At 39.7% G+C, this 10,995-nt stretch overlaps 1 protein-coding gene across 1 annotated transcript in view; it reads left to right on the top strand.

The window, feature by feature from the left end:
* The first annotated feature begins 318 nt into the window (after positions 1–318).
* Positions 319–10,995, top strand: part of LAMB4 (laminin subunit beta 4) — an 89,073-nt gene continuing 78,396 nt past the window's right edge. The window contains exons 1-3 of the mRNA XM_054726280.1: positions 319–352; positions 6,823–6,980; positions 10,231–10,366. Coding sequence (XP_054582255.1) covers positions 319–352; positions 6,823–6,980; positions 10,231–10,366 — 328 coding nt within the window. The remainder of the gene's footprint in view (positions 353–6,822; positions 6,981–10,230; positions 10,367–10,995) is intronic.

Here is a 10,995-nt window from a genome sequence, read left to right as displayed (position 1 = left end):
GAGACATACCAATTGGTTGCCTTCCGCATGCCCTGGTCAGGGCCAGGTATCGCCCTTGACCAGAATCGAACCCCGGACCCTTCAGTCTGCAGGCCAACATTCTATCCACTGAGCCAAACTGGGTAGAGCTATGTACTCTTATTTTTTAAGGACTTGGGCACTATAGGTATTTTGTGTCCCTAAAGGATAAGAACCACCAGACAACTTTTCAAATCATTTACAATTGATGCAATTAATTGAGTTTATCAGTGACTGATTTAATCTCCTTTTTTTTTTTTAACCTAGCAGAATTGGAGTTAATCATTTCCTAACAAAAGAATGCAATTTCAACTGACCTTTCTTTTGCACCTTGGTGAGTATTAGTTGTCAAAAATCAATTTTCAGCTTGTATTAAATTGCTCTAAAATATTTTAATGGAAATAGTTTTTAAACATATTCACCTTCTTTCTATACTGCTATATACTTGTATGGCTCTTCTGTTGTATAATTGTCAAGCAACTAAAAAATTTCACTCAAATATGTTTACTATCCACAAATAGTTATTTCTATCACTCTTTCATGGAATATTATCCTCAGCAGATAAATAAATAAAGTAATATATTAAAGAAAGATACTTTCAGATTCATAATTTGCAGCTATAATGCATTTCAATTTTTAAAAATAGCTCTTCCTTGAATGTAGCACTTGTCCCAGTGATGTGGTCCCAGCTTATAGGCAAAATTCCCTCTTCTCAATAAGCAGCAGCTCTGAGTTAAAAGGCCAAATTCTCTATGTCTGTGCTATTTTTCATAAGCTGGGAATAATTTACATTAGCCAAAGAAAAGATGTTTCCAACAATTACTCTCTTTGATCCGTACTTTTCTGTCTATAACAGACCTGCTTTTGGTTCCTGAGTACTAACTAACTTGCTTAGCATCTTCTCTTGAGAGATTCATACTGAATTTCTTCGTGGCAGAAAACTTTAAGAATGTTGTCTTTTAATTTTGCAATTTTTAAACCCCAAGGCAATTTCCCAATTAGATTTCCTGATCATGGAGGAAAGAATAGCTCTAGAAGGGAAATGCTAGTTTGTTCTCTGTTGAAAATTCCCTGCCCCAGAGAGGTGAGTCACAAGCCAGTGGGAAGGAACAAGGTGTGTTAGGCTGCACCCCAGGACTCTAAAGCTCAGATCTGGCCTCAGGTAGTCAGAGAAGAGTTGTCTCATCTACACCTGGCTTAGATGTTCTCTTTGGGATGAAACCAACATTCAAAATTAGAAGCAACCCCTGAAGATGACTCTGCCTTCTCCCCAGCCTCGATAGCGTGTGACTTACACCTCGCTCAGACTCCTCCTCAAGGAGCTCCCTCTCTCTGGAGGAAAGGTCTTCAAAACTAAATTAGCAGAAAAGTCTGAGCTGCAATACATCCTGGATTTCTAAATCTAAGGTACCCTGATCTAACCCAAATGTCTAGGTTTGCCTATGGTCAAACCATAAACCAGGTTAACCCCACACCATCAGCTTGGGCACTTTCTGGTTCACCTTAGGCATTCATACAAACACCGGAGCCTATCTGAACACTTTGTCTTGCAATCTGACTAAGGAAAACAAGAAGAAAAGAATCCTAAAACAAGCACTGGCCCCAGGTTTGGGGAACGGGATGCAAAGTGCAAACCTCATCTAATGTGCATTCTTTGGACTTCTCCTTCCCCATATAAATAATGCGTGTGAGTACATAGATGTATGTCTACAGCCTCTAAAACGCTGGCGTGCACTCCAAGGTACATGAAAACATCTTACGTGTTTCAGAAAATTATAGCAATTTACAAAATTACTGAGAGATTATATAATAATGGTTATTTCTACAAAGTGATCCTTGGTTTTACAGAAAATTTGCTGTGCATTTTCTTTAAATGACCAGATCTACATTCATTCTTAGTAAATTTCTATCTTTATGTTGTAAGTCATTTTTGAGGAAAATGTTGATTTTTCTAAAGACATAAACATCTTTATTCTTCGTCTTTATTGAATTAGTTCCAGTGTAATAATTACCAATGTAATAATCTGGCAGCTGAAATCTCTAGCCCAGGAAGGATATTGCTCAGTTTATCTCCAGGCATGAAGCCTTAACTCCTTATGTTTCAGGCCACTTTTTGCCAAGTATTTAGACCATAAGTTCATATTTGCACTTAGCATATTACATGAATAATAGTTAACTAAGTCCCGGAATATGCCTATTTTAGAAAAGTACACATCTGAATAAGACAAGTTTGGCCAAGTTAGGTTATAAAAGCAGGTTAAATCTCTAAGGCAACGATTCCAATAAAAGACTTCAGGATGGAACTTGTCTAAAGGAATAAAACCCTGAAGGGAAGTCTTAGTTAATCCACATGTAGCATTAGCAGAGACTTTATGCCTGACCTTATTTTAAAAAGCCTCTGTCTATTGGAATCCCAAATTCTAATTAGTTATTTGTCCTGGATGCCAGTTCTATGAATAAAAGGAGATCTGCGTTTTGATTATTGGGTGAATAAAAGGTAAATTCATGTTAACCAATCTAGGATCATTTATCATATAATGAAATAAAAACTGCATGATGGAACTAAGTTTCTTCATGCATCTATCTCAAAGAAAGAGAAAGAAATGTTGGGCTTTTTTTTTTTTTTAGAAGAATAATCTTTGCAATGAGATTGAAGATAAGAAAATTCCCTGTTCAAACTGACATTTGGTAACCTGTGGAGAAGTAGATATTATGTATCATATGATCTATGTATGTTTATAGACTGATAATAATCAAAAAATAACCAGATTAAAAGAATGCTTCATGTGGGAAATGTATGCATAAGAGAAAGAACATTATTTTTCAGAAGCCTATATTTTTGGAGGACAAGTTGAAAGAAAGAAATCCATTAGATATAAAACAAGTAAATTAAAAATTCTTTATTTATTTTTACAATTGAGAAAACTGAGAAGAAACCAGCTTAGTTCATAGTATGGTAATTTTTTTTTTTTCATTTAAGGTCAATCCTCTCCTGTCTATTGAAATCAGGTCTTGGCATAAAAGGTCTCAGGGGAAAAGTACATAAGAGCAGCTGGGGCGGGTTGTATGTGTATTATTTTAGAATGCGGGTTTACTTGATTCACCATCCAGTGGCTGGTGGGGTTATTTTGAGGAAAGAGAGAATTGTTGGGTTTTTTACTTTTCATTTTGAGATCATTGCAGGTTCTCATGCAGTTGTAAGAAATAATACAGAGATATCCCATATACCTTTCACCCAATTTCCCCGTCTTGCATAACTATAGTACAATATCCCAACCAGAAAATTGACATTGATATATAGTCCATTGACCTTATTCAAATTTCACCAGTTTTACATACACTCATTTGTGTGTGTGTGTGTGTGTGTGTGTGTGTGTGTGTGTGTTTATCACAGGTGTAGGTTCCTGTATTCACCACCAGAGTTAAGATACCAAACAGTTCCATCACCTTAAGGATCCCTAGTATTACCCCCTTTATCTCCAACCCCACATCCCTCCCTGCCTCCCCAACCCCCTGACAGTCTATTCTCCATCTCTACAATTTTGTCATTCAAGAAATTGAATTATGCAGTAAATAACCATTGAGATTGGCCTTTTCACTCAATGTAACTCCTTTCATATTCACCTACATTGTTGCATATTTCAGTGATTTTCACTCCTTTTTATTGCTAAGTGCTATTCCATGGTATGGATGTACCACATTTGGCTTAACCATTCACCTATTGAAGTAAATCTAGGTGGTTTCCAGTTTTTTAGTGTGTGTGTTTTTACTATTATAAGCAAAGATGCTATGGATATTTGTATGTAGTTTTTTGTGTAAACATAAAGGTTCATTTCTCTGGAAGTGCAATTGCTGGACTGTATGATAAGCACATGCTTAACTTTATAAGAAACCTCCATACTTTTCCCCCAAGTCGCTGTGCCATTTTACATTCCCACTAGTAGTGTATGAGTCAGCCCGTTTTTCCACATCCTCTCCAGCATCTAGTGTTACTGCTGCTTTTTTTATTTTACCCATTCTGATAGGTATGTAGTGCTATCTTATTGTGGCTTTGCTTTGCATTTCCCTAATGGCTAATGAGGTTGAACATCTTTTCAGGGGTGTATTTGCCATCTGTATATCTTCTTCAGTGAAATGTCTACTTGTGCCACTTGCCATTTTCTAGTTGGTTGGTTTCCTAATGTTGAATTTGGAGAGCACTTTACATATTCTAGGTCAACACCTTATTCAGATTTGTGATTTGCAATTATATTCTCCCAGTCTGCAGCTTGCCTTTTTTATATATATATTTTATTGATTTTTTACAGAGAGGAAGGGAGAGGGATAGAGAGTTAGAAACATCGATGAGAGAGAAACATCGATCAGCTGCCTCCTGCACACCCCCTACCGGGGATGTGCCCGCAACCAATGTACATGCCCTTGACCGGAATCGAACTTGGGACCTTTCAGTCCACAGACTGACGCTCTATCCACTGAGCCAAACCGGTTTCGGTGCAGCTTGCCTTTTTACTTCACAAAGTTTCTAATTTTGATGAGGTCCAATTTATCAATTTTTCTCTACATGGATCATGGTTTTGTTGTCAATTCTAGTAATTCTTTGCCTAGCCCTAAGTCCCAAAGATTTTCTCTTACATGCCATAGAAGTTTTGTAGTTTTATAGATTTACTAGAGGCCCAGTACATGGGATTCGTGCACTGATGGGGGGGGCATGGCCTGCGGGAATCGGCCCACTGTGGGAGCACCACTCATCCCAGTCAGCCAAGCTCTGCTCCCAATGTGGGAGTGCACTGACCACCAGGGGGCAGCTCCTGCATTGAGCATCTGCTCCCTGGTGGTCAGTGCACATCATAGTGACTGGTCAACTGGTCGTTCTGGTCGTTCGGTCGCTGGACTTTTATTATATAGGATATTTTATACTTAAATCCATGATCCATTTTGTTTTAATGTTTGTATAGGTCATGAGGTTTGGGTGACAAGTTTATTTGTTGCCTATGGATGCCCAATATTAATCACTATTTATTGAAAAGGTTATCCTTCCTTCATTAATTACCTTTGCACCTCAAAAATCAGTTCAGCCTTTTTGTGTGGATCTATTTCTGGATTATCTGTTCTGTTGATCTATGGGCCTATTCCTCCACCAATATTACTCTCTTGTTTACTGTAGCTTTAATATCAAGTAATTCTGGGTCCTGTGTCTTTCAACCTATTTTATTCCTTCAAAATTATCATGTCTATAATTTGAACTGTCATCAGGAGAAAACTAGTGCCTGGGTTTGGGCCTTGAGACTCATAACAGAATTTTAACCCTTTCATTAAACTTAAAAAGATACTATACTGTCTTGTTCAAATACACTTTTAAAAGAAGAAATATAACTATGTCTATAAATAGCTATCAATAAAATATTACAATTGACTCACATTGGATTTGCATTTAACTTTATATGTGTGTTAACCTTAGACCTTAGCCCGAGGAAGATTCTACTTTGTTTTCTTCAATCTTCCCAACAATAAAGTAATCTATTAATATGGATGGGTTACAAAAGTGTAACTTGAACATAATAGAGCCAAACCCTGGTCGCGAACCATGCAGGAAGGAAAGAGTTAGGATTACCCTACCCACCCCTCATTTACATAGAGAGATTTAACAGTTATCTTAACACGAAATTTAACCCTTTGAAACAAATACAACTTTAAAAATAGTTTGTAAACTGAGAATTAAGAATGTTATCTCAGAGGCTGTACATGAAAAGTAGAGACTTGAGGTGACAATTGAGATAGAGTTGCTCTTGCAAATCATCTTATATCTCTTGTGACCAAATGCCTTCCAGACAGATCTGTGGGACAGCAGGTGTGAAGGCCTATGTGGGCTATACAGACTGAAACCCCAAGGGGCATCATTTGTTCCAGGACTCATCTGAGCCCATTAATCCATATTATTAAAAGGATCGATTGGCCCTGGCCGGTTTGGCTCAGTGGATAGAGCATCAGCCTGCAGAATGAAGGGTCCCGGGTTTGATTCTGGTGAGGGGCACATGCCTGGGTTGCAGGCTCGATCCCCAGTGGGGGGTGTGCAGAAGGTGGCCAATCAATGATTCTCTCTCTCATCATTGATGTTTCTCTCTCTCTCTCCCTTTCTCTATAAAATAAATGAAAAAATATATTTTTAAAAGGATCACACATTTTAGGAGAGAATTCTTTTCCAAGGATTTCTTAAACTCTCTGGTTGATTTGGTACAGGTTGAAACAACAGGTGTAAGAGACAGAATTAGGATTCTCCCTCCTCTTGTCTGTTTTTTGCCCTGCAATGATGCATGGAGAATTCCCAGTCCAGAGAAGCTGTCCCAGATCGGGTTCTTAGAAGCAGAGCCTGAGAGGGGGATTTGTGTGCACGTGGTTTATTGAGGGATGCTCGGAGGAGTAAGGGTGAGGGAAGTGAAGTCAGATATGGTCCCAGCTGGAGGCAGGCTCCAGCTCCTCCCAGGGAAAGGTTCCGAGCATAATTTGCACAGTGAAGTGGATCCTAGCCTGAGGCAATAGAACCAGCCTTTGAAGTAAGCATTTATCATTCATTGGCTGCAGGATGGCCCAGGTGTGGACATGAATGCAGGTGGTATAACCCTGCAGGCTAGGAGATTTCCACCGGACTGAGGGCCCCAACAGCATCCAGGACAAGGGTCTTACTGATCAACAGAACTGCTATTAAAAATAGACTAACTTTTCCAATTTAGCCAGTTGCTTCTTTAAGCCTTCTGCTCCCCTTTCTAAGTAGCTGCTTTCTAAGTAGCTGTTTCTGTTGTGTTCAAGGGTTGCTCAGTTATGCAAAAGCTGAAGATAAATGCAACAGGGGTGCGTGTCATCCCCCGACCGGCAACCTCCTAGTGGGACGCGGCACGCAGCTCACGGCTTCCTCTACCTGTGGGCTGGATGGAGCCCAGAAATACTGCATCCTCAGCTACCTCGAGGTGGGTTGGTTCTTTGTTTATTTGTTGGGCCATTATTTAATCAATGATGTAGATTCTTCCAGGTACCTCTGGGGCTGCTCAGACAACAGTATAAGAGACAACATTCCTTTCAGAACATCAGAGACACAATTCAAAGCCAGGAAACCTTGATAGATTAGAAAACAGGGAAGATCTGCTTCATCTATTTCTTGTAACCTATAGAATTAGACAGAAAAGTATTTTCAGTTCAGTCTTTGAAGGGAATTACTATGCAATGCGGCTGCCTTTAGTGACTCCCGTGGAGTTAGCATAATTGACTTATGCAGTGAAGCTTGAGGACCCCTCAGGGCCTCAAGGCCATTCTGCCAAACATGAGTTCTCATGGCCGGACCCTAGAGATAGCGGGGTGCAGCTTGGAATTCACTGTGCAGCCTCACAAGCCACTTGGAAACTGCCTTGCCTAAAAAGCGTAGTATCCCTCTGTGAATATGTTTGGGGCCTTTTTTTTCCCTCTTAAAGACCAGTTTATTAAAAGGACAAGTTGCCTTACAGGTCTTTTCCTCCCTATGTTCTGGGAGCAGAGCAAGTATCCAAGGTCATCCATGCATCCTACCTGCTGAAAAGCCCGAGGCAGTCACGTCAGTCCTTCAATGAGAGGATGTTCAGGAAGGAAGTTGGACACAGGCCTAATGTTGATGGCCCAGGCTTTTCCACGTATTGTTCTTTACGGCATCTCCTGGAGGTCTCTGGGAAATGCTTTGTACTCTAATTGGTTGCTAGTAAAAGAGGATGATTATAAATAAGTGGAGCCACTACCTGAGAGCTTAGCGCTGTTCTAAGTTTGGGAAGTACTTGTGTCAGAAAGCAAATTCTCTACATGTGCAAGGAAATGACCCTGGAGAAGTGTTTGCTCAACTCTAGGTCAGGTGGGACGGATGACTCTTTAAGTAGCTTTATGAGTCCAGGGCCTGTGGACAAAGAAGTGGTTCTCAGCTCTAATATTAGAAACTTTCCGACCCAGACGCCAGCCATCTTGTCCGTCTGCCACTGGCATTTACTTACTATGGCCATAGCCAACTCATGATGTACTCACACAATGATTAGAAAGTCATATTCCTACATCTTAATTTCACTCAACCAAAAGCAGAAAGAAATCAAGCTTCAGAGGCTTTCTTTTTTGGGGGGGAAGGGGAGTACACTAGAGAATCACAGAAATCTTAAAAATCTTAGAGCTAGAAAAAAAATCTCCAAATCTCTCCAGGCTGACAACGTATCACAGGTGGGGCTGCCAGTGCTGGTGCACACGGACATGGTGCAGGGTGGAGGGGATTCTCCCATCTATTACCTGGCAAGCTGCTGCCAAGCACAGCATCCTCTCCAAAACCTGCAGGTCAACATGGACCCACAGAGCTACCCGAGCGGGACCCCCACTTTGTCACCACAACTAAACATCCTCTGCAGCCAGTCTCAGCAAAGACTAGGCTCCTGAAATGTTTACGGAAAGAGTAGCCCACAAGCCCTGAGTATAAGCATTTCCCCCGTACTCTGTGTATACTGCTGGAAATACTTTGAAGCCCTGACATCTTTCGGTGGAATCCCAGGGCTTCCGCTACTCTTTAGCCTCCCCTTAAGCAGAATTGATCTAGTTTCCGTAGTTCGTCAATTTCCCAAGTGCATTTTTGGTTTTCTTCAGGTCGAAGGCTTATGATGGCCAGTGATTCTAAAAAGGATCTCCTGGAAGGCCGGTTTATTTTTACAGACAACAGCTGAAACAGTCATTAAAATCATTATGCATTAGCCCTGGCCAGTAGCTCTGTTAGAGCATCGTCCGATATGCTACGGTTGTGAGTTTGATCCCAGATCGGGACACCTGCAGGAATCAACCAAAGAGTGGAGAGGAAGGTTAATGTTTCTCTCTCTCTCTCCCTTCCTCTCTCTAAAATCATTGTAAAATATATTTTAAAAAATCATCATGCATTCATTCAACAAATTTTATTGAACATCTGCTATATTACAGACACTCTACTAGGTGAGGAGAATACAACCATAAACAAAATAAAGTCCTTGCCCTCATTCATCTTAAAGTCTAATGAAGGCGACAGACAGTAATGCAATGACTATACAATATAGTCTCAAGTAGTGATAAGCGCTTAGAGAATATCGCCAAGCAGGGTAAGGGATAGAGACTAGCAGAGGCCATAAGGGTGGGAGGAGGTGGAATTTTAGAAGTCAAGGAAAATCTCTCTGACCTGAGAACAGCTTGTGTTAAGATGTGAGTATTCTAAGGCAGGAGAGTTCTTGGTAAGCTCCAGGAAAAGCAAGAAGTGAGCACAGCTAGGGCTGAGTGCATCAGGGAAGACAAGCAAGGAGGTGGCCCTGGCGAGGTCATGTAGGCCCTTGTAAGCCATGTCAGGACATAAGCTCAGTGTTCACCAGTGCATTCGCTGTTGGCAATTTCCACCACAGGGGATGGTGATAACCGGCTCCTGCTCCCTGAAAGCTTTGCAAAAATGCTCCTCCAGGGCCCCACATATTAGCCAGGAACAACTGTGCGGGTCATTGGCATCTTTCAGAAATCCCCGGAGATTTCCTTAGGAGTTTTAAGTGAGTATAGCTACAAGCAGACGTGAAGTTAAGCAAACTCCAAGGCCAATCTCGGCTGTATAGCCTTTGAAAATATATCTCAAGCAAAACTAGTTCCAGTTCCCAAAAAGACCTTCTAGTCTGTGAGACAAGAGGTAGGGCTCCCTGCTGTGAGTTGATTAAAAAGCTTTTACAAAATCCACAAAGTGTAATATAAAGATTTTGGCATTGGAAGCTTTTCTGCCAAAAACTATGTCTGAGAGAGAAAGGATGATGATTGCAGATAGCCTAGTGGCCCACTGCTTTATTAGTTTCATAGCAAATATTCTTTTTTTTTTTTTTACTAAAGGAAATAATTCCACTCAAAGAGTATATTCTAATTATTTCTCTGTAGTTTAAAATAATCTCTAGATCATCTGCCTCTTGTATGAGAAGAAAATTAGTTCCACATGTTTACATTTTTGCTCCAAATATGTAAATTTATAAAAATTCTTTCATATTTTAAATTCATTTGTTATTGTATTTAAGCACCTATTGGTGGAAAAATTGATGTCTTGTTATTTCCTCTGCTTTTTATTTTTAGCCAGATTGAATGACAAATATAGTAAGTACAGCTTGTTTTTAAATTTAGGTCAACAATAAGTAATTACAATTCTTTATTTTTAATTTAAATGGTGACATTTTCCAGGGGGAACAAAAATGCTTCATTTGTGACTCCAGATTTCCATACGATCCGCACACCCATCCCAACAGCCACACCATTGAGAATGTGATTACAAGTTTTGAACCAAATAGAGAAAAGAAATGGTGGCAATCCGAAAACGGTATGAATAAGTTCCTTTCCAATTTTTTCTTCATATTTTTAATAAGGTGTCTTTCTGTATGATTTTAAGTGTCAGGCAAGGAGTTTTTTTTGTTTTGTTTCGTTTTGCTTTGTTTTGTTTTGTTTTGTTTTTGAATGGAACAGTATCCACCAGAATGTATAAGAACAAATTTCCTTTTCATTTTAAGACAGATTATTTTTTTTCTAGAGAAATAGAAGTGTATTTTAAGCACATAACTCAGAATGTTTCACTCTTTCCATGTATGGGAAGAAAATATCTCTGCATTCTTTCATTCTTTGTAAAAGAATAATAAGGAAATTTATGAGGTGTTGGTAAATAAAGGCTAATATAAAACACACTAAGTGGAATTAATAATGCCAGGAGACGTCTCAGAGTTCATGCCATGTGCTTATCCTTCTTCAACACATGAAGGAAGAGAGAAAAATGACACTTTGTTTCTTTCCGCAAGCCCAAGGTTTTAATACAAATTGAATTGAAAGGATAGTTGGCTACTGACTGAAGTTCTCTCCCTTCTGGATGTATGCCCTTCTCTGGTCATGATCAACTGCCATATTGAACCTCACACTGGCCCTGACTATTCTAAGTTTGAACCTGACCGGGGATTCCTC

This window comes from Eptesicus fuscus, chromosome 14 (assembly GCF_027574615.1).
Source record: "Eptesicus fuscus isolate TK198812 chromosome 14, DD_ASM_mEF_20220401, whole genome shotgun sequence".
In the NCBI taxonomy this organism is placed as follows: Eukaryota; Metazoa; Chordata; class Mammalia; order Chiroptera; family Vespertilionidae; genus Eptesicus; species Eptesicus fuscus.
This window is presented reverse-complemented; position numbering and strand designations above follow the sequence as displayed.